Source organism: Bos grunniens, chromosome 10, assembly GCF_055505025.1.
Source record: "Bos grunniens cultivar Pamir isolate PY7600 chromosome 10, Bosgru_T2T1.0, whole genome shotgun sequence".
Classification (NCBI taxonomy): Eukaryota; Metazoa; Chordata; class Mammalia; order Artiodactyla; family Bovidae; genus Bos; species Bos grunniens.
The window spans coordinates 14,773,595-14,794,061 of NC_141174.1; the positions used below are offsets into that span (position 1 = coordinate 14,773,595).

Below are 20,467 nucleotides of genomic sequence, written 5' to 3' on the forward strand. Positions count from 1 at the left end.
TCTGTTGCAGAAGTAGTTAGGGGAGCTGATTGTCTACAAGGGCAGGGAACTCTTTTCCCCTCCCTGCTCACAGCATGTTGCTTGGCCTCTTCCTTTCACATGGCTTCCAATTAGAAATTCCACCAATCAGAATTCATCTTACTCTCCGAGAAACAAACACTCCTAAGAAGACTAATGGATTAGCCTGGGTGTTTACTCAGTCCTTTCTTCCTAACTGGAGGCTGAGATTTTTGGTACCAAGGGGACAGGAATTGGCCTGGTATGAAGTGTTCTTGGAGTGTGGAGTACTTGGAGCTGAAGGCAGGGGGTGAGAGGCGGCATGGGTGGTGATTTGTGACAGGTGGGCTTAGGGGCAGGCACCAAAGCATGGGGTGGGGGACCAGGAAGAAGGCCCTGCAGGTTTCAGGAGAGGAGAGGAAAAAGAGTTAGGTGACCTATTTCAAAATTAGCTCCAAACCCAGAGAAGAAGCAAACAATGTTACGCTTCTTTTTGTCTCCTTTATAACAACAATAAGAGAGCAGCAGTTGAACAGTCTCTTTTAGTCACTGTAGATGCATTAACTTACATAATGCTCAGAACAACCTTATGCAGTAGGTACTGTTCTATCCTCATTTTACAGAAGGGGAAAGTGGGACTCAGAGCCATAAGTGGTTTGCCATAGGGAGTATAGCCAGTAAGTGGTAGAGTCCAGGTTCAGCCTGGCTTACAGTCTGCTGTCTTAACTATCATACAGCTGCCTCCCTAACTTGCCTCGCCCCAGTACTGGGGCAAGTACATCCATTACCACTGTAGACTTAAGCCACAGAACCTACTGAATATTTGCATTGGTCCGGCCTGGGAACCAGCTCTGCAGAGATTTTTCACAGGAAACCCAGCCCTGTCTTGCATCTGGAGAGTGCCTGTCCGGTTTTGGAGTCCACTAGCGCTCAGCAATTCATGGGGTCACAAAGAGTTGGACACAACTGAGCGACTGAAGTGAACTGAACTGAACTGAGTGCTCAGCGCAATGAGAACAGTGGCAGCGTTGTTTTTGCGGAAGCCCTCCCTTCCTCCCATCTGGTTCCTGTGTGAAGGGAGAAATGGGAGACTTCTTTGTAAGGCTGCCACCAGGGAGTGCGGTCCGTCTGCTTGTGTTCTACCTGCTTGAAAGACTGATGCGCAAAGCAGCTTCCATAGGTTCTGAAGCCAAGCTAGTCAAAGAATCAGAAAGCCCCATGGGAGCTGGTGGTCCAGTGGTTGACTTCACCTTTCAATGCAGAGGGTGCAGGTTGAGCCCTTGGTCAGGGAGCTAAGATCCACGTGCCCTCAAGGCCAAAAAGCCAAACTATAAAACAAATAATATTGTAAAAAATTCAATAAAGACTTTTAAAAAAATGGTTCACATAAAAAAAAAAAAAAAAAAAAAAACCCTTGAAGTGGTGACTAGGAAGTTTTCTCCTATAGTACTGAGGCCAATGCCTGCTGCTTCACACTGGCCCCAGCCCCGAGTGCCGGGGCTCCAGGGAAGTGGGTGCTTTAAAATAAATAAAAATGCCTGCACATAGCAAGAAATTTGATTTGTATAGAAGGAAATAAAAGGTCAAAAGCTACCTTCTCTCACATTTCTATTCCTCAGAGGCCACCAGAGCCACCTTTATTAACATTTTCTCATATATCCTCTCAGAAACTTTATACAAATACAAGGGTGTATACATTTATTCACGTGTATATATTAGTACACAGGAACAGCACATTATGTATGCAAATAGAAACAGACTAAAATTGAGCAACTTGTGTTTTAAATATATCTTACCTTTGTTCCACATCAGCATATAAAATGTACCCCATTCTTTTTAGTGGATATATAATATTCCATTATACACGTAAGCCATAAATTATTTTGCCTCTCTTCTACTGGTGGGTATTTACGTTACTTCAGTTTTGAGTCATTACAAAAGACCATGCAGTGAACTTCCTTGTACATTTGTCTTTTCATAGTTGTGCAGGTGTGGCTAAAAGAGCCTCAGCAGCTGAACTGAAGAGGCAAAGGATGTGCACATTTAGATTTGAGTTAGACATTGTTAAGTTATTCTGCAAAATGTGATAATATATGTACTCCCACCAACAGTGTATGAGGGCACTTGCTTCCCTCACCTCATTGCTAGCACTGGTGGGATCACACTGCCAAAACTTTGCTAATTTGAAAGTAAAAAATGGTATATAAGTGTTTCCATTTGCATGTCTTCCTAAATTAGACTGAAAATTTTTTTTGTATGTTTATTAGCCATTAGTGTTTTGTATTTTTATGACAGCATTTTTTTCTAGTGAATTCCTCTTATTCATACTGATTTGAATGAGTTCTTGAGTTAGAAAATTAGCAAAGTGGGCTTCCCTGATGGCTCAGATGGTAAAGAATCTGCCTGCAGTGCAGGAGACCCAGGTTTGATCTCTGGGTTGGAAAGAGCCCCTGGAGAAGGGAATGGCAACCCACTCCAGTATTCTTGCCTGGAGAATCCCATGGACAGAGGATCCTGGTGGGCAACAGTCCATGGGGTTGCAAAGAGTCAGACATGACTGAGTGACTAACACACGCGCTTTTTTTAAGTTTTATTTCACTTGTTAAATTTCTAATTTAATTTGTTATTTTTGACTGCTAGATCTTTGTTGCTGCTCAGGCTTTTCTCTAGTTGCAGCCAGCGGGGGCTACTCTTCATCACAGTGTGCAGGCTTCTCGTTGCGGGGCTCCTCTTGTTGTGGCGTGCTGGCTCTAGGGCTTGTGGACTTTAGTAGTTGTGGTTCCCAGGCTCTAGAGCACAGGCTCAGTAGTTGTGGCTCATGGGCCTAGTTGCTGCATGGCATATGGGATCTTCCCGGACCAGAGATCGAACCTGTGTCTCCTGCGTTGGCAGGTGGATTCTTTACCACTGGGCCACCTGGAAATCCCCTCAGGACTACTTTTACCCTTATGGGAACTGAGAGGGTACTGAATTTTGAGTGCTTGTTCATTGCTAGGCAGAGTATCAGGTGTTTCACCTTTGGCATCTGCTCTGAGCCTTACAGTCATCTGCGAGGAAGGCTTTATTACTTGTAGTTCAGAGAGTACTAAGTATTGTCCCCAATTAGAGACCTCATATGGGAGGCACTGAGATCCAGTCACCTGTACATTTCCTCCTGCTATGCCACCAGCCCAGCTGTCTGGGAATTTATGCACCAGGTGGGCTTGTCCTCTGAGATCCCAGGTGGGAAGGAACATTCATTTGGTTGTCACTTCTCAGTTTAAGTTCATCTGGGTATTCAGATGGCTCTGTCTTCTCAATACTTTATATTACTTTATATTAAATTAATTGACATTAAATATAACTTCTGGACTTTTGGATTCTTCTTTTTTTTTTAAAATAAGGATTTATATTAATTTACTGCTGAGTTTTGGTTTCTATGTCTTGACATGGAACTATGGAGAGTGACTCTGTTTAGAACTACTTAGAGAAAAAAGTGAGTTAGTGGTCCATATCTGAGCCCCCAGAAGCAGCGTTGCTGGGCAAGGCTTTCCCTCCACACAGCCCAGCTCGAGCGCAGGGCTTGGGCCCAAGCAGCCTGGGGCTGTTACCAACGCTTGGTATCTGCTGACAGTTCTTAGGTTTTAGCTGCTTCTGATTGATTATATGTGTGAAAAAGCAAGTTTTACACTATTGATGGTCAAGGAAAGAGAAATGAAGAGGCCGATCCTCTCGAGCGTTTTGAGGGATTCACAACTCACAGGCTTAGTTTGCAGTTGATGTGTTCAGTTTGGGGATGTTCCAGGGTGGCCTCCCTTTGGAAGACTGGCAGTAGGAGAAACCAGTCCCTGGCCTTCTGGCTTAGTTTCCACCAGGACTTTTCCCTTCCGCTCCGAGAAGGTGCATCCATCTGCGTTCTCCTCCCCATTTTCTCCCCTTCTCTCTATGCCTGGTGTGTAGCCACTTGGCCTCTTTCCTTGCTCCTCATCCTGACTTGGAGCCTCATTTTCCTTTCAGTGGTGCAGTCTCCCAGGAATCAGCCCCTACCCACAGCCTCCGTCCATGAGCTGTCGTGTTTTACTTCACAGCAAGTGAAAAAAGGCTGAATGAGGAAGCCCCTCACTAGCCCTACCCTTCACACTATGATTATTTTCTTTTTAAGTACTCAGTCTTCACTGTACCCAAGGACTTGGCCTTAACACAGGAGAGGATTTGTTTCAAGCCGTGAGCTCTGTAAACAAAAGAGTCTTTGCTCTGCAGCAGCTGCCGGAGAGCAGCTCCCCCACTCTTGGGGGCTCCTCCTGTGGACGGTTGTCGGGGAAGCCAAGGTCTGGGTGCAGCTGGGAGGGGAGTGTGGAAGAGACGGAGTCTTCTCTCCGAGGCCTCTCATCTTTATGTTCTGCCTCTCTACTCAGATGCTGATTGGTCTGGCTGGCTACCTGAGCGGGTACGATGGCACCTTTTTGTTCCAGAAGCCTGGGGACAACTATGAGCATCACAGCTACATGGGAATGAGAGGAGTAAGGCTTCCTGACTTGCAGTTGGCTGCCTGAACTCTGGGGCCACACTCAGTCAGAAATGTTAACAGTCAGAAGCCCTCAAGTGGTGGCAGGTCTAGGAAAAGGGACTTTGGGGAGGTGGGGGTGATTGGACCCATGCCCTGTAGTCAAGATTCAGAGCTGGGGTGAGTAGGAAGAGCTAGAGAGAACATAGGTAATACGGGGATGACACAGGTGGGAGCAGGCCCAGCCTGTCACCTGTTACCCTGCCTATGAGCGGCATCAGGTTTCAGATCAGAGGGCAGCCCAGGACTCAGGCGGCCAGGAGGCTGCTGCGGCCCTAATGTGGGCCTCAGCACATTGGCAGGCTACATGTCCTTCCTCTGTGGCCACAACTGCTGCAGTACTGCCTCCCTCTGAGGCCTTTATTGACACGTTAGCACCCCCACCCCCCGTGACCAGGTTCTTCCCTCTTTTCCCCATGAAGATTTCAGGCACACACAGGTTTTCTAGTCTTTTAAAGGAAGTGTATGTTTGCCCAGTCCCACTGTGCCCTGAGTTCCAGCACCAGCCCTGACAGAACATGGCAGGGCCTAAAGACCCAAGTGTCTGGATACCCCATGCTGCTGCTGCTGCTGTTAAGTTGCTTCAGTCGCATCTGACTCTGTGTGACCCCATAGACTGCAGCCCACCAGGCTCCTTCGTCCCTGGGATTCTCCAGGCAAGAATACTGGAGTGGGTTGCCACTTCCTTCTCCAGTGCATGCATGCATGCTAAGTCACTTCAGTTGTGTCCGACTCTGTGCGACCCCATGAACAGCAGCCCACCAGGCTCCTCCTTCCACAGGATTCTCTAGGCAAGAATACTGGAGTGGGTTGCCATTTCCTTCTCCAGGGCACCCCATACCTAGAGCTAAATTGGACCTATGGGAACCATCCTCCAGTGTGGAACTCTCAGAGCGGGTTGCATTTGCAAATCCCTTCCCTCAGGGAGTTCAAAGCAGTTTAGATAAAGGTCATGTGATTATTTGGGCTCTAGTCTTTGGCTTGCTTGTGCAGTCATATCATACTGTTTTAAACAAGGACTGTCTACTACCCTCAAGTTCATCACTCTTGAGTGATTCTGTGTCTTCTTAATGATGTTTGATCACCACCGAGCATACAGAATTGGATATCAGCCTGACTACGATCTTGCTATGGAAGTGAGAAGACCAAATATAACAGCCTGTTGCCTTTCACACCAGGGCACATTGCTTTCTGCTAACAAAAAGTGACAACCCAAATGTGAGAATTTCCATTCCTTTGGGTTTGTCTGATTACTTTTGATGGATATGGTAGGGGACTAGAGAGAACACTGGTGGTTAAAAACAAAACAAACCGAAAAACAACTGTCCAGATGCTAAACCGTCAAGCTGTCTTTTTTGTAAAATCAAAATACAACCTTTAGATTAAAGAGTGGTTCCTGGTGTGATTGGATAAAAGGACCAAGGGAGAAAAAGCAGAAACAGCATTAGAATTCTCTAAAATATTAAAATATCTTGAGAGCTATTTCTTTCCTTACACCGGTTTTTGTAACAGAAGCTAGCGTCTATCAAGAACTTTCTGTGTGGTAATAAACTTTAGCTCATTTAATCTAAAAAGTAAGCCCTGGGGCTCCCCTGGTGGTCCAGTGGTTAAGAATCTGCCTGCCAATGCAGTAGATGGGTTCAGTCCCTGCTCCAGGAAGATTCCACATGCCACGGGGCAGCCAAGCCCGTGTGCCACGACTACTGAAGCCCCTGCACCTAGAGCCCATGTTCTGCAACGAGAGAAGCCACCACAAGGAGCAGCCTGCACACCGCAGCTAGAGAGAGCCCACACACAGCAACGCAGACCCAGTGCAGCCAAAACTAAGCAGATAAATAAAAATTAAAAAGTACGTCCTCTGAGGTAGGAGTGTTTATTTTTCACAGAAGGGGAGGCTGAGATACAGAGATACGACTTTGTCAAGGTCACAACTAGCAATGATGGGTTGGTCCAATCCCAGAGTCTCCCACTTAAAACCAGTGTGCCCTCCTCCCCACACCTCCCTGGCTGAACTTCGCTGATTTCATGTCAGTGCACAAGTTGGTGCTCAATGAAAACGTAAATGTTGCTTGATTTGATACTTCACTGTTACACTACCCTTTCATATTTAAATGTATTCAAAGTCATCATGTCATGCCATCCGTCATCAGGGCCCTCCGTCTCAAAAGACCAGTTTGTACCAAGTCAGGTAGGTCCCTGATGCTTTGCTTAGTTGGTCCCTTGACTGCTTTCCTGTCCTTCCCTAGTTCTGTGCATTCCTCGGCTCCATGCTCATCCCCTTGGCCTACCTCACCGTGCTGGAGCTGTCCCGGTCTCTCTCAGCAGCGCTGCTCACGGCCGCCCTCCTCACCTTTGGTAAGTTGTCCTAGACCACGTTTCTTGAGAAATTGACTGCCACTCTATGAATGTAGCTAGAAATCAATGCACTTGAAGATCCTTGTCTGTGGGCCTAGTTCTGAAGTAACCTTAGGATTGGGTAAATGTATTCCAGATTTCCTTTTACTCACTAGTGATACTTACATATACGAGTACTTGTATGTAGCAAGCCTTTATAGTATTGGAGGTGTGAGAGAGTATGGGTAATCCCAAGGAATAGATTATCTCTAAGTTATCTGCATTTGAGTTTGGAATGCATAATACATGTGTGTGTGCTTGTGTGTATGTGTGTGTTTGAAGGAGGCTTACAGTTCTAATTCAACTAGTATTAGTTTGCAAGATTAGTTTGCATTCCTTAAACTAATTTCACCTGAATGCAAGGGCATATGCCTCCGAGGCAGCTGGGTGACAGAGGAAAACAAAATAGAAATTTAAATTATTTCTGTGGATAATCCTCACATGGATAATTGAGAGTTGGTCTGTAGAAATTGATCCTGTTGCTAGCCTGGCTCATATGAGAGTGAATTCATAATCTCATTGAGCTTAACATTTAAAGAAGTCTAAACCAGTTTAGATGGTTACTTTAGGGGTGATTCTGACTTTGCCCTGACAGATAAGGTTGCAAGACTATAGAATCTCCCTCTAGAGGACTGGTGGCTTTTTCCTTGGGTCTTTGATTTCCCTCCTCAGTAGTTCATTTATTCATTTTTCATTCAACAACTACTTTCAAGCATCTACTTTGTGCTAAGCCACTTTCTTGGCCTCAGAGGTTATGCTGATGAGATAGGACTATCATGGAGCTTGCTTACTAATGGGGCAGATGACAAATAAACAAGTAAATTAGTAAGTTTAACATTCAAAAGAGTAAGTACAACATAGAAAATGGGATAGGGTAAGAAATAGAGTAATACAGGGTGATTCTGTTTTAGGTAGGGTGGTCGGTGAAGAGCCCCCTGAGGAGGCGGCCTTGAGCAGATATCTGCGGGGACAGCATGTACTGTGGTCCTGGTGCGAGGCAGCCCTTGGGAGGTTCAGAGAACAGCAAGACACTGAGCCCAGAGCAGAGCATGAGAGCAAAGGAGGCTGGACGGGTAGGGAGACCAGGGCCATCTCGAGGAGTTTGTTAGTCTGAGTGAGATGGGAAGACATTGAAAGACTTAAGCCAGGCCATGATATAATGAAGTTTTGTTTAAGAAAATCACTTCAGCACCTGCATGGAGAGTCAACTCCCAACACAGACTTCATGTGAAATGGTTAAGATTCTATTCTGGGTATATGTAGTTTGTGGCTGTGTAAGCATGATGGCAGAACTTTGGATGGCATGATGGCAGAACAAGGCAAGAGCCCTTGTTTCAGGATCACTCTGTCTGAATGAATGACACGATCCCTTCTGGGGTCAATGGCCTGAAAGTGTGAGATGCTGTTTCATATCACTGGGCTTTGGTGTACCCCAAAGCTGTGTCCTTCTGCTTTCCAGTTGACTCACTTGCCTATCTAATCTTGACTGCACAAACGCTTACATGCAGTTAAGCCCAAGGGGAACTGTTTCTTAATGCTGGGGTGTTTTGTTCTCAGGGGGCCCTGTCTCTGATTCCACTTTTTGACCACTGAGCTCATGTTTTTCAGACACAGGATGCCTCACTCTGTCCCAGTACATCCTCCTTGACCCCATCTTGATGTTCTTCATCATGGCTGCCATGCTGAGCATGGTCAAGTACAACTCCTGTGCCAACAGGTCAGCAACACCATCTCTGGGAGGGGGTGTCAGAAGCTGTGGCAGCTCTAGAATTTCTATAACGTCCAGGGTTGGGGTGGGTACAGTGCCTAGAGGACTTGTCTTGAAGCTGAATTTCAGGCAAGTATACTTTAAAAAAATATTTTAGATTGCCCATTTTAGATCATAAAAATAGATTTACAGAAGTTTTCTATACTTTTATTTTTGCTTTCCTAAGACTAGGAAAATATCAGTTGTCTTTTTCAAGAGCCTTGTTATTTTTACAAGGGTGGATTTGGGTGGGGGTTTATGTTACTTTATGAAGGAGTCCTAATGCCTTCCCCCACCCCACCAGCTAGCCACTCCTGAGCACCAGTGCTGGTTAGGAGATCCCAGGACAACTTAATTCTTCATGTGCTCTGTCCTAGAGGGGAGGGCACCAGACTAGGTGTTGCCTGGGAACTGTTTGTCTCCCTGCCCTCAGTCCTGACCCAAGGATGGGAATGATGTACACAGAGGTTGGCTTGAAGGGCCCACATGGATCAAGAGAATCCCTGCAGGCCCTGGTCAGTCCTAAAGCTGCTCTGGAGGGCCTGGTCTTCTTCCAGAAGAGTCCTTTCCAGATCATCCTTTGCCTCTAAGAGAGTAGAGTAGGTCATTGCATCCAAACCAAAACAGCTGGCTCTGCCAAGGCTTTTCCAGAAGCAACCTGATTTCACGGCAGCCAGGCCATGACTTCGAGCTCTCTCTGGGTTTGGCTTATCTTCTGCCTGCACCATATGCCCTCCCACCTGCCATTTCTTGAGTACATACTATGTGCCAGGTATTGTGCCCAGAGCTTAGGGTTCAGGAACACATAGATCTTGACTGTTAAGGCGCATTTGCTCTGGTGGGGGTGAGGGTGGGGAACCTGGGGGTCTGCAGCTCTGAGCACTAAGTGCTCTAATACAGTAGACCTTGGAACCGACTGCCTGGCTTAGCACCGTGCTCCACTGCTGGTGGCTGTTTCATGACCTCTCTGTACCTCGAGTCCTCGTCTGGAAGAAGAGGCTGATGACAGGCTCTGTCTCCATGAGGTTGTAGTGAAAGTTAAAGGGTTAATACAGGGTGTGGTAATGGGGTTTCCATGGGGCTTCCCTGGTGGCTCAGCGGTAAAGCATCCACCTGCCAATGCAGGAGATGTGGGCTCCATCCCTGGGTTGGGAAGATCCCCTGGAGGAGGAAATTGCAACCCACTCCAGTATGCTTGCTGGAAAAATCCCATGGACAGAGGAGCCTGGCAGGCTACAGCCCATTGGGGTCACAAAGAGTCAGACACGACTGAATGACTGAGCCCCCTTGCACGCACTAGTAAAGTGCTCAGAACAGTGCCTAACACGTAGTAACACTCAATAATAGCTGGCTTTTACAGGGGACAGTCCACCTGAATCCAGTGGGCTACTCTGGATTTTCCTTTTTCTTCCACTTGATTGGTCACCACTGAAGAATAAGCTCTTGCTTATTTGACGCCCCTTACTTACTTAGCCAGGGCTGCCATGACCCTCCTCCCCAGAAGAATCGTGCTCTCACGTTGCTCCCGCAGTCTCAGGGGTTTCACAGACCACATCCACCTCGGCGCCATGTGTGGTCCCTGAGGTTGGGAGCCCTCACGAGAAAGGCCACAGGGCAGCCTCTCAGAGTCCGGGGACCTCTGCCCCTCCCCGCGCTGCACTTGCTATTGAGTTTGGTTCCAGCCACCAAGCTGAACTCTGTGTCTTGTTGGTTTTCAGGCCCTTCTCTGCCCCCTGGTGGTTCTGGCTCAGCCTGACCGGTGTTAATCTGGCTGGCGCTCTGGGGGTCAAGTTTGTTGGCCTCTTCATCATCCTGCAAGTGGGGTGGAACACCCTTTCAGACCTTTGGCACCTGTTTGGAGACCTCAGTCTTTCAATGGTAAGAACCCAAGCGCTTGTAGAAACGTCTTTGCTTCCTAGAGCCAGCAGCATTTCTCCATTTCTGCTGCAGGGGGCAGAATGGCTGTGTTCCGGGCCCCAGGTAGGCTGGATCCAGCTGCCCTCTGGAGGGCGCAGGGCAGCAGGGGATGGGCCATGACCAGCGGCTGGACAGGGAGAAACGGAGAGGATGGACTGACATCCTTGGGGTTCTCTTTCGGCTTTCATTCCTGCGTTGTTTTTTAAATGCTCTACAAATGACTCATTGGAAGAAACCCTGATGCTGGGAAAGACTGAGGGCAAGAGGAGAAGGGGGGCGACAGAGGGTGAGATGGTTGGATGACATCACCGACTCAATGGACATGGGTTTGAGCAAGCTCCAGGAGATGGTAAAGGACAGGGAAGCCTGGTGTGCTGTAGTTCACGGGGTTGCTAAGAGTCGGACATGACTGACTGAACAACAACAAATGATCCAAAGGGATCCTGTTCCACTGGGTTCAGCCACGTGTATGGCAGACACTGACTGCATGGGACTGTGTAAACTCAGTGGGCTGACTTTCTGAACTTACAGTTTTCTCTTCCTGACCCAGAGTCTCCAGACTTGGAGGCCAGTAAGGGCCTTACAGTTTATTACAGTATTATTAAGAGCTGACTCTGTGTCCTGCATTATGGAAAATGCTTTACCTTTATTATCTCATTTCCTCCTCATAACAGTCCTGTGAGGCAGGTAGTTATCACCCTCTTGACAAATGAGGGAAACAGACCTAGAGAGGTGATATTGTTCCCAAGGTCATACAAGTAGTGAAAGGTAGATCTAGGATTCAGAAAGGAGAGGCTGACTCCACACCTACTGCTCTGCTGTAACACCTCTCCATCACCTCTGGCCCTAAGTCCCAACAAGTTCATTTAGAAAATATAGACAGACCATCCAGTGAGTGTGAGACCCAGAACATGCAGATGAATAAAACAAGATTCCTGCCCTCTAGACACGATGGAGACAGAGAAATAAGAATGAAAAGAAAAATATAAGTCATGTTCCAGCCAACAGGTGCAGTGAGAGCACAGAGGAGGGTGCAAGCCCAGGCTCAGGCATTCCAGGAAGGCTTCTGGGGGAAAGCTGAGGCCCAAAGTGAAGATCAGGAGCATTTATTCATGTTCACGTGGTGGGTGAGGCCAGTGCAGTGCAAGAAGCATAGGGAAAGTGCTGGGTGTCAGTGTGATTGGGAGGGACAGGAAGTGGGGAGTGATGATGCTGAGGATGCAGGTCACGCCTTGTCAGCTGCCTGGGGGCAGCCCAGGCCCTGGGTGAGCATGTGGACAGGTAGCGGAGGGCTGGCCAGCGTCAGCCCTGGCAGTGCTTGGTTGGTTGGGTGTTATAAGAAGGCTTAGGGTTTCCACATACCTTTTTCTCTTGATGGCCATTAGTTTTTCAGTTGTTTCTGATTATGACTTACATATGGGCTGATGTGCTCAGTTGTGGCTGATTCTTTGCGACCCCATGGACTGCAGCCCACCCGGTTCCTCTGTCCGTGGAATTTTCCAGGCAAGAATACTGGAGTGGGTTGCCATTTCCTTCTCCAATGACTTACATGTAAAAACTTAGAAATAACACACACATCAGGCATAAGGCATAGTGAAGCCTCCTCTGCCCAGTGCTGGTACTGACTCTGTTTGCAGGTGACCTTGGGAAAACACCTGACCGCTCGCATCCTGTGCCTCATAGTGCTGCCACTGGCTCTCTACATTGCCACCTACGCTGTCCACTTCATGGTGCTGAACAAAAGGTACCGCCAGAGCCTTGCCAGTGTCTCGCTTCTGTCCTTCTCTGTCTCTAAGCCCATGGAGGAGCCGCGTGATTTCCTAGGTCTGTGGTTGGGATGACCCGAAGGGGACCCAGGGTTGGTTTCCTCTGGGTTCTGTCTTATGGGTACCCTGGCCTGAAGGAAGAAGAGAAGGCCTTTGTAGCCAAACTGCCTCTTGTCACTAAAAATAGTCCCCTTGTGCTAACAGGGATGGGGGACCATGAGCACGTACAGTTGGAGTGAGGGTAATAATAACAAGGACACCAGCAGCTCCCATTTAGACGGTAGCAACTGTGTCAGAACTGTGCTCAGTGTTTTGTATACATTATCTCATTTAGTCACAACAGTTCTTTTGATTTTTTAAAGTCCCCGATTTGTAAATGAGACGTTGAGACTAAACGAGGCCAGGTACCTTACAGAGCTCGCCTAACTAGCAGGGGAGCTGCAGTTGGACCCAGTGCCTCTGACGCCGTCCCTGTGTCTGCCCACCGCACCGCACTGCCACTCCCCTGTGCGTGTGTGCTTCGCTGCTCAGTCGTGTCTGGCCCTTTTGTGGCCCCATGGACAGTAGCCCGCTAGGCTCCTCAGTCCGTGGGATTTCCCAGACAAGAATACTGGAGTGGTACGCCATTTCCTTCTTCAGGGGATTTTCCCAACCCAGGGATTGAACCCCCATCTCCTGCACTGGTGGGAGGATTCTTTACCACTGTACCACCTGGGGAGCCCACCACTCCCTTGTATGTCTTTTAAACCATCCACTCAGAGCTCTTCCCAGGGCTCCTGGGAAATCGTATTTTCACTCCTTTAACTGTTCCCTTCCCCTCCGCCCTCCCCCGCAGCGGTCCCGGTGATGGCTTCTTCAGTTCTGCCTTCCAGGCCCGGCTTTCAGGAAACAACCTTCACAACGCGTCCATCCCCGAACGTGAGTGTCTCTCGACCTTTACAAAGAGAGAAGGGCAGGAGGGATTCCTGGGAGTTGGATTGGAAAAGACGATATGATAGCCTGAGTTACTTTAGATGGCAGAGTGGGAGAAAGATCCAGTTAAATCTGGTCTGAGCACTCATGAGGGTGAACAGGGACACAGAAAGTACAGAGGAGGGCGTCCTGAGCAGTGAACTCTTTGATCAGAAGACGGCTTGTCCGATATGGCTATGGGAAGGTAACAGAGGGAACCTGGGGGCGGGGGATTGAGCCCTTTGGGGCTAATGGTCAGTTCCCACCAGAGTGTCCTGTTCACAGAGAGTAGTTGAGTGCGTGTTAGCCATGTTGGAGGCTATGGGGCCTGGAGTAGGATCTCTACGTGATGTGGCTATGTGAGCTCAGTATATTAAAAGGGAGTGCAGAGCTCTGGGGATCAAAGGTGTAAGAGATCACTTCTGTAGGGGGTCAGGGGGCAGGGATTAGAGGCACACAGAATGAGATAGGTTGGGCCCAGGAGATTGCTTCCTGGAGTCATGGACAATGTCCTGTGGTCTCTCCAGGGCCTGGAACACAGTGGGCCCACCCAGACTGTGGAAGGAATGAGAAATAGGAAAGCAGGTAAAAATTGGCTTGGAAAGGTAGACGTTGGGTTCCACGTTGGCTTTGAGAAGCTTGAGGAAACCCACGCAGCGGGGCCTGTGGGCTCTTAGCTGAGGTTTTCAAAGGAGTCCTTTGAAAAGGGACAGTTGATGCTGGGCGTTGGCTGTGGTCTGAGAAGAAGCTGTAGAAAGAGAAGAGGACAGGGAGAGGTCAGGTCACTGGGGAGTGCAGGGGAAGGGCTTTGCAGGAGCAGTCCAAGAAGGAGTGTGGGGTTGAGGAGGGAGACAGCCTAATCAAGACGCAGCCATGGCCAGCAGCGTGCGGGGCTGTGTGTGCTGGCCAGCATGAGGCCTTGGAAGGATGATGCTGTGGGGTTATCAAATTGCTACTTGCCATTTAAAAGGCCCAGTTCAGTTATGCTCTCTTCATTAAACCATCCTCTTCTCACCCTTTGGGCAAGAATTTATTCCTCCCTTCGCTGGGCTCCCACCATGTCACACGTTGTCACACCTTTGCTGGAACATGGGCACATCGTCCTATGCTGGTCACTGTGTGAGGTCATCGTCCTCAAGACTGGTCTCTGCTAGGTCCACAGCCAGGCCTCCTCCACCTTTGCATCCCCTGTGTAATTCATTCTTTTGATCAAAATGAATGAACAGAGGAGGACAGGAGTGCCCAGCTCAGGTGCAGGGAGACCTGTTTCCCTGGAGTGGGGATGGGTGGGCAGCCGCCTTGCAGAGCATGGAGAGGAGGGGCAGTCCTGAGCGAAGAGGCTTCTTCCCCATAACCCAGGGCCTGTGGTGGGAGGGATGGATGCTCTCGGGTAAGCTGTTTACTGTGGGTTTTTTCCCTTAAATTCAGATTAAAAACCCAAAATACCATTGAGCAACTACTGCATGTGGTAGATTCAAAAGGCACAAAATGATATGCAGTGAAAAGTCTATCTTAACAGCCTGTCTGTCTTAACATTATATCTTGGAGAACATTCGAGATGAAGACATAAATACTTTCTCCTTGTTTATCCCATGGAATGTATATAGTAGACCTTGACTAAAGGACAAGTTGTTTCTGGTCTTTGCTGTTACAAACAGTGCTTTGATAATAGCATTGTGAAACCCAGCCTCTTCTGAAGTGCTTTGGAGTGGGGAGGGGCAGGGAGGGTGCAGGTGAGACTATGGTGACCTCCCCCTTGAGGTGACTCCCTTGGGGTGAGGAGGCAGCTGCGTGTCTTGCTTTCCGCAGTCCTGGGCCCAGTGGAGTCTGTTAGAGGGTTGGTGGGTCCTGTGGCTTCAGAGCCGCCCCCAGCCCAGTCAGGGGCCGCATCCACCCTGGGCCAGCTCACACCATCTGCTGCCCTCCTCCTCCCAGACCTGGCCTACGGCTCCGTGATCACTGTGAAGAACCTGCGGATGGCCATCGGCTACCTCCACTCGCACAGGCACTTCTACCCCGAGGGCGTCGGAGCCCGCCAGCAGCAGGTCAGTGGCCCTCTGTGCACTCGCACCGCAGCCGCCGCGCTGATTGCCGTGTCCAAGCCCGCCCTTCTCTTTTTGCCTCCCGTCCTGTCCCGTACTCTTTCCCCTGCTGGAAACACCCTGCCCCCTCCTGTACCCTTTTCTCTTTTCCCTGGCTAGCTCTAGTGTCCCAGGCTGCCACTGGGGACTTCCCCTCTGACCACCACGTCCCGCCTCTTCCTGGTCCTGGATCAGGTGTGTCTAGTGTGGGTGGTGTTCTTGGCACCCTTGATGAGCCTGTGTGGTAATTGAGCTGGGAGCGCTTCCTTCCTCCTGTCTCCTTGCTGTGCAGCTGCTGGCTCCTTGGAGGCTTGGGTGCCTGGCTCGGTGGCCGGCACAGAGTGGATGACGAGCAGAGCATACAGGTTATAAACCCAGATCTGGGAACCAGACTAGTGTATCTGAGTTTGAATCCTGGTTCCACAAGAGTGTGACTTTGAACAAATTCCTTAACCTTTCTGTGCTTCCATGGGTCATCTTTAAATTAGGGAAAATAAATGGTACTTCTCTCCATCTCTAAGGTTGTGAGGATTGAGGGAGATGATCCATGTGAAGTGCTCATTGAAGTGTTAGCCATGAGTATCATCTGAACGAGCGAGGAACACTGTCCGTGTCCACGTGACAGGGTGGTCGGTGTGGCTGTGGGGACAGTGCCTGAGAGGGAGGAGGGTGTTAGAGAGGTTGGTGGGACCGGCTAGTGAAGAGGCCTCCAATAGATTTAATTTTGTTCTGCTGACACTGGGGAGAAAACTTATTGAGAAACTTATTAAGAGATAAGATGTGATTAGGTTGCTAGTTTAGAAAGACATCTCTAGCAGGAGTGTGATGGATTGGAAGGAGGAGCAGACCAGAGGCAATAGTCATAACAAAGGATGGTGAACAGTCCTCAGGGAGAGGTGGGGAGTGATTCAGGGCCCAGAGACTGACACATGTCGGGTGAGCCATATCAGGTCTGTAGTCTGGGGGTCAGGAGGTCAAGGTGCATGTGTGATGATGCTGGTTCACTGTAATCAGAAAGGGAGGAGGAAGCGTGGCTTGGGAGACGAGTTTGTGGTGTGTTTTCTAGGCCTGGGGCCTGTCTCAGGAAGGAGACATGAGTGTGTAGCATACAGGTGTTAGTGACACAGTGACATTGCCCTGAAGGGGTGTGCAGAGGGGAGGGCAGCGTGTAAAGCAGCGTTAAAGGCGCTCAGAGTGGCACTGGGGAAGCAGCTGAGAAGGAGGGAGTGGACGGGGAGGCTGGAGGAGAAGGGGAGGGCCTGGCAGCGTCTCCGGGGGCAGGAGACACTGGCAGTTCAGGTGCTGCAGAGACCGCGGAGAAGGAGGCCTGGGCAGGGCAGTGTGGGAGGCCTGGCAGCTTGACCAGGAGGCTTCTGTGGCGTGGTCAGGGTCGAGCTCCCAGCTCTCAGATGGGTGACCTGAGGAGAGGGAGGGAGGAGGGGGCTGCAGGGCTGGCTGCTGTCCTGAGAAGCTTGAAGTGCAATTTCTCTTCCTGCAAAATGGGCGAAATCGTTACTCTGTGAGAAACTGTTGCATCTCAAAGTGTTTTATTATTTCCTTATTTACTAGAAAGTTGACCCAGAGTATTGGGTTTTGGTATCAGTTTCCCATTCTGGGCTCTCTGCTTGTCTCTAGCGCAGTGGTTTTCAGCCCTGACTGCGCTTTTTTCATAAAATCCACTGGAGAGCTTTTAAAAAATTCTGAGATTCTTGCTTAATCAGTCTGGGATGGGGCCCATGCCTTGTGTATTTTTGTTTCAGTTTTAAGCTCTACAGAGGAGTCTAACATACAATTTGCCCTTCTGTGGTGATACCTTGCTACTGATGTCATGTAGTAACAGATGTGGTGACTGGGAACCTCTATACTGTGACTTCCCTGGTGGCTCAGGTAGTAAAAAATCTGCCTGCAGTGCAGGAGATCTGAGTTCAACCCCTGGGTTGGGAAGATCCCCTGGAGAAGGGAATGGCAATCCATTCCAGTATTCTGGCCTGGAGAATCCCATGGACAGAGGAGTCTTGGCAGGCTGCAGCCCATGGGGTCGCAAAAGAGTCGGATACAACCGAGCAACTAACACTCACTCACTCATACTGTGCAAAGAGCTGTGTTCTGAAAGCCCTATGAAGCTGGTCCTAGTGCTGCCCACCTGAGGCCCATGGGTGGAGACATGAAGTCGTGAGAGTTCTCCAGCGAGCATGTGGGCCAAGGGATAGAGAGTCTGACTTTGTCACTGACTGAGTCTCTGAGCCTTCCTCACCTGTGTCTCCATCAGTAAACTGGGGGATTGGACTTAATAACCTCTAGTAGCCCTCCCTGCCCTGTAGGTCAGTGTCTTGTCAACAACTCTAGGTCTTGATTTTTAAAGTATTTTAAAAAAAGTTAGACATGATCTGAGGACCAGTGTTTATCCATGTAGATTGATGTACAACATTCTATTGTAATAGGATACCTATGTTCCTAGGAGACCTCATATTATAAAAAAAACTTCATTGTAAAAATAAATGTTTCAGTGGGAAAAAGACGTCATGGACTTACATTCATAATAAATAAATGACTTTTCTAATAGGAACTTTAATAATAATGATTTTTGTAAAAAAACAACACAGAGTGCCCCTATGAGCACCACAAAACCATAACATCCTTGAGTAAATTCAGGTTGGGTGAAGTAGATGTATGGGCTATTGTTTCAGAGTTTGAACTTAATTTCTCTATGGCTGCCAAACTTTTAACTTCTTGTATGTTCTTAATACTGTTGTCCCTAATTTTTTCTGAGAAAGCAAGAGCCACTGAAACAAAGCAACCATAATATATGCATAATTTTTTTCCCATATGCTAATTCCAAATCACTTTTGAAGTAAATGTCATGTTTTATCCAACTGGAGTTATTAAAACTCACGTTGTAAGAGAGAGGTGTTTATTTCTGTTGCTTCTGGGTGTTTATGTGTTTGTTTGCATGCTTGACACGATTGTATGTATGTAGTCCATCCTGGGAGCTTTGGATTAGCTGGCCAGGTTTGAATCCTGTCTCTCTAGCTGACAGGCTGTGTGACCTTGAGTGGAATTGCTTAACCTCAGTTTCCTTGTAAGTAAGGTGAGGGTAGCCATCGTACCCACAGCCTAGAGATGAGACGTGCCCAGTGCTTAACACAGGGCCTGGCAATAGATGGTAGCCCTTTCCAACAGCAGCAATTTTATAAGCCTTTTCCTGTGCTGGTAAAAAAAAAATGCCCTGAAATGTTTTCTGTGTAATATTCTTTCCTGTGGACATTCCATCATGTTAACTATTCTTTTGTTATTGGGGTTCCCAAGATTTTTGCTGGTCGATTAATCGCAGCATTACATACGTGTACATGGGCACACACACAGACGCGCCATTTTTAAAAATTAGTATATACAAAATGGCTGTGGCTAAAATTTCAGACTTCTAGGACAAGATATTAATAGAGCTTCTTCCATTTCATTTGGCCACATTCTAGAAAACATAATAGCCTGAATTTTTCATGTAGAGAGTTTGAGGCATGGTCTTGATGACTTTTTAAAATGCACTAAATCCTCTTTGTGTGCTGTAGACTGTGTTACACTGTGTTGTCATGTTTCCTGCCTCAAGGAGGCTGGAACTTGAAAGACAGGGAGGCACAGAGACCAATCAAAAGGGCTTTTGTGGGAAGATGCCTCTAAGTGCTGAAGGAAGGAGGAAACGCACTTAGCAAACACTGCTTCTGGCCCCGTCTGGAAACACGGCCCCTCGGGTGGGTGGCTGGGGCTTCTGAGAGAGCCCGGAGCAGTCCCGGCTCACTGCTGACTGTCCTGTGGCTGACTGTGCTGATGGTAACACTCTCCTCCCTCCCACCACCCCCTCCTTCCCCCACCCCCCCAGGTCACCACCTATTTGCACAAGGACTACAACAACCTGTGGATTATTAAGAAGCATAATTCGAACTCAGGTAATGCGGCAGAGAACTGATGCTTCTATTGTTACTTACTCTGAGCCTTCCTTAACATTTCTCATGCTTCCAAAAGAATGGTTCTAGGATGGGCTTTCCTGAGCATTCTTTGCCATCTTGACTGATCTCAGTTATCCTTTCAAAAGTGATTTATTGAGCCCCCGCTATATCCCAAGGACTGTGGTTGGTCTAGGGATAAGCAGTGAGCTAGAGTGATAAGATCAGGCCCTGAGAGCTGTCATTTTGAAGCCAGAGAGCAGGCCGAGGCTCAGACTTGGTCTGGATGAGGTTCCCTGGGTACGTACCGGGGACACACAGTCGCTGCTCTCGTCTGATTTGGAGCACAGCAAGCCTTGCAGACCCCAGCGTGTGGTACGGCGTGGCTGTCCGGATGTGATAGAGGGCCGCTGCCCACTGCTCATCCCAGAGCTGGGCCAGTCAGTGGGAGACCCGTGGGCCTGCCAGCCCTCTGGCTAGCCTTGTCTAGGCCTGCACAGCTGCCTCTGAACGGCCTGGGCGAAGCAGCTCTGAAGCACACCTGGCCTCCTGGGGCTTTGTGGCAAGGGCTGTGTCTGTATCTTCTGTTTTTTGGACAGACAGCTGGCTACCTGCAGGCTGTGCCTTCTGCTGCAGTTGAGAAGAGAAGAGAACAGAGGGCGTCTCCCGCTCACCTGCCGATTGTCTTCTGCCGCAGGTGTTCACTGTGACTCCTCGGCAAACACCTCCTGGCTCAGCCTGTCTCGAGTCAGCTGCTCCTGGTCTTCATGGAGAAGTGGCAACTTCTCATCTGAATTCATCTTCTCTATTCCTTTCCCCAGCTCCTCTTATTGCCATGGTTTTCTGACTAGAAACGTGACCGACATGACCAGTGTCTTTGCACCTACTCCTCAGTAATATGAACTATGACACCATTGTGTGCCTGCGTGCTCAGTCGCATTAGTCATGTCCAACTCTTTGCGACCCTGTGGACGGTAGCCTGCCAGGCTCCTCTGCCGGGTCTGTTCTGTACCCTTATAAGACTGGTATAGATTGTGCTTTGACTTAACAGGCCAAATATAAGTGGTCTATTGCAATGAGGATTTATGAGGGAAGACCAGCTGTCTTTCTAAAGTCAAGTGGGCACAGACCAA

General features: G+C 48.6%; 1 protein-coding gene across 5 annotated transcripts in view; it reads left to right on the forward strand.

Moving 5' to 3' along the window:
* The window catches only part of POMT2 (protein O-mannosyltransferase 2), a 44,959-nt gene that overhangs the window by 12,056 nt on the left and 12,436 nt on the right, over positions 1–20,467 (forward strand). For 3 of the 5 annotated variants that reach the window (XM_086319450.1, XM_086319449.1, XM_086319453.1), the window contains exons 3-10: positions 4,392–4,496; positions 6,787–6,895; positions 8,543–8,651; positions 10,400–10,559; positions 12,236–12,342; positions 13,200–13,282; positions 15,251–15,360; positions 19,271–19,337. In XM_086319450.1, the coding sequence (XP_086175576.1) occupies positions 4,392–4,496; positions 6,787–6,895; positions 8,543–8,651; positions 10,400–10,559; positions 12,236–12,342; positions 13,200–13,282; positions 15,251–15,360; positions 19,271–19,337 (850 nt within the window). The remainder of the gene's footprint in view (positions 1–4,391; positions 4,497–6,786; positions 6,896–8,542; positions 8,652–10,399; positions 10,560–12,235; positions 12,343–13,199; positions 13,283–15,250; positions 15,361–19,270; positions 19,338–20,467) is intronic. The other 2 variants (XM_086319451.1, XM_086319452.1) reach the window with 1 other exon arrangement.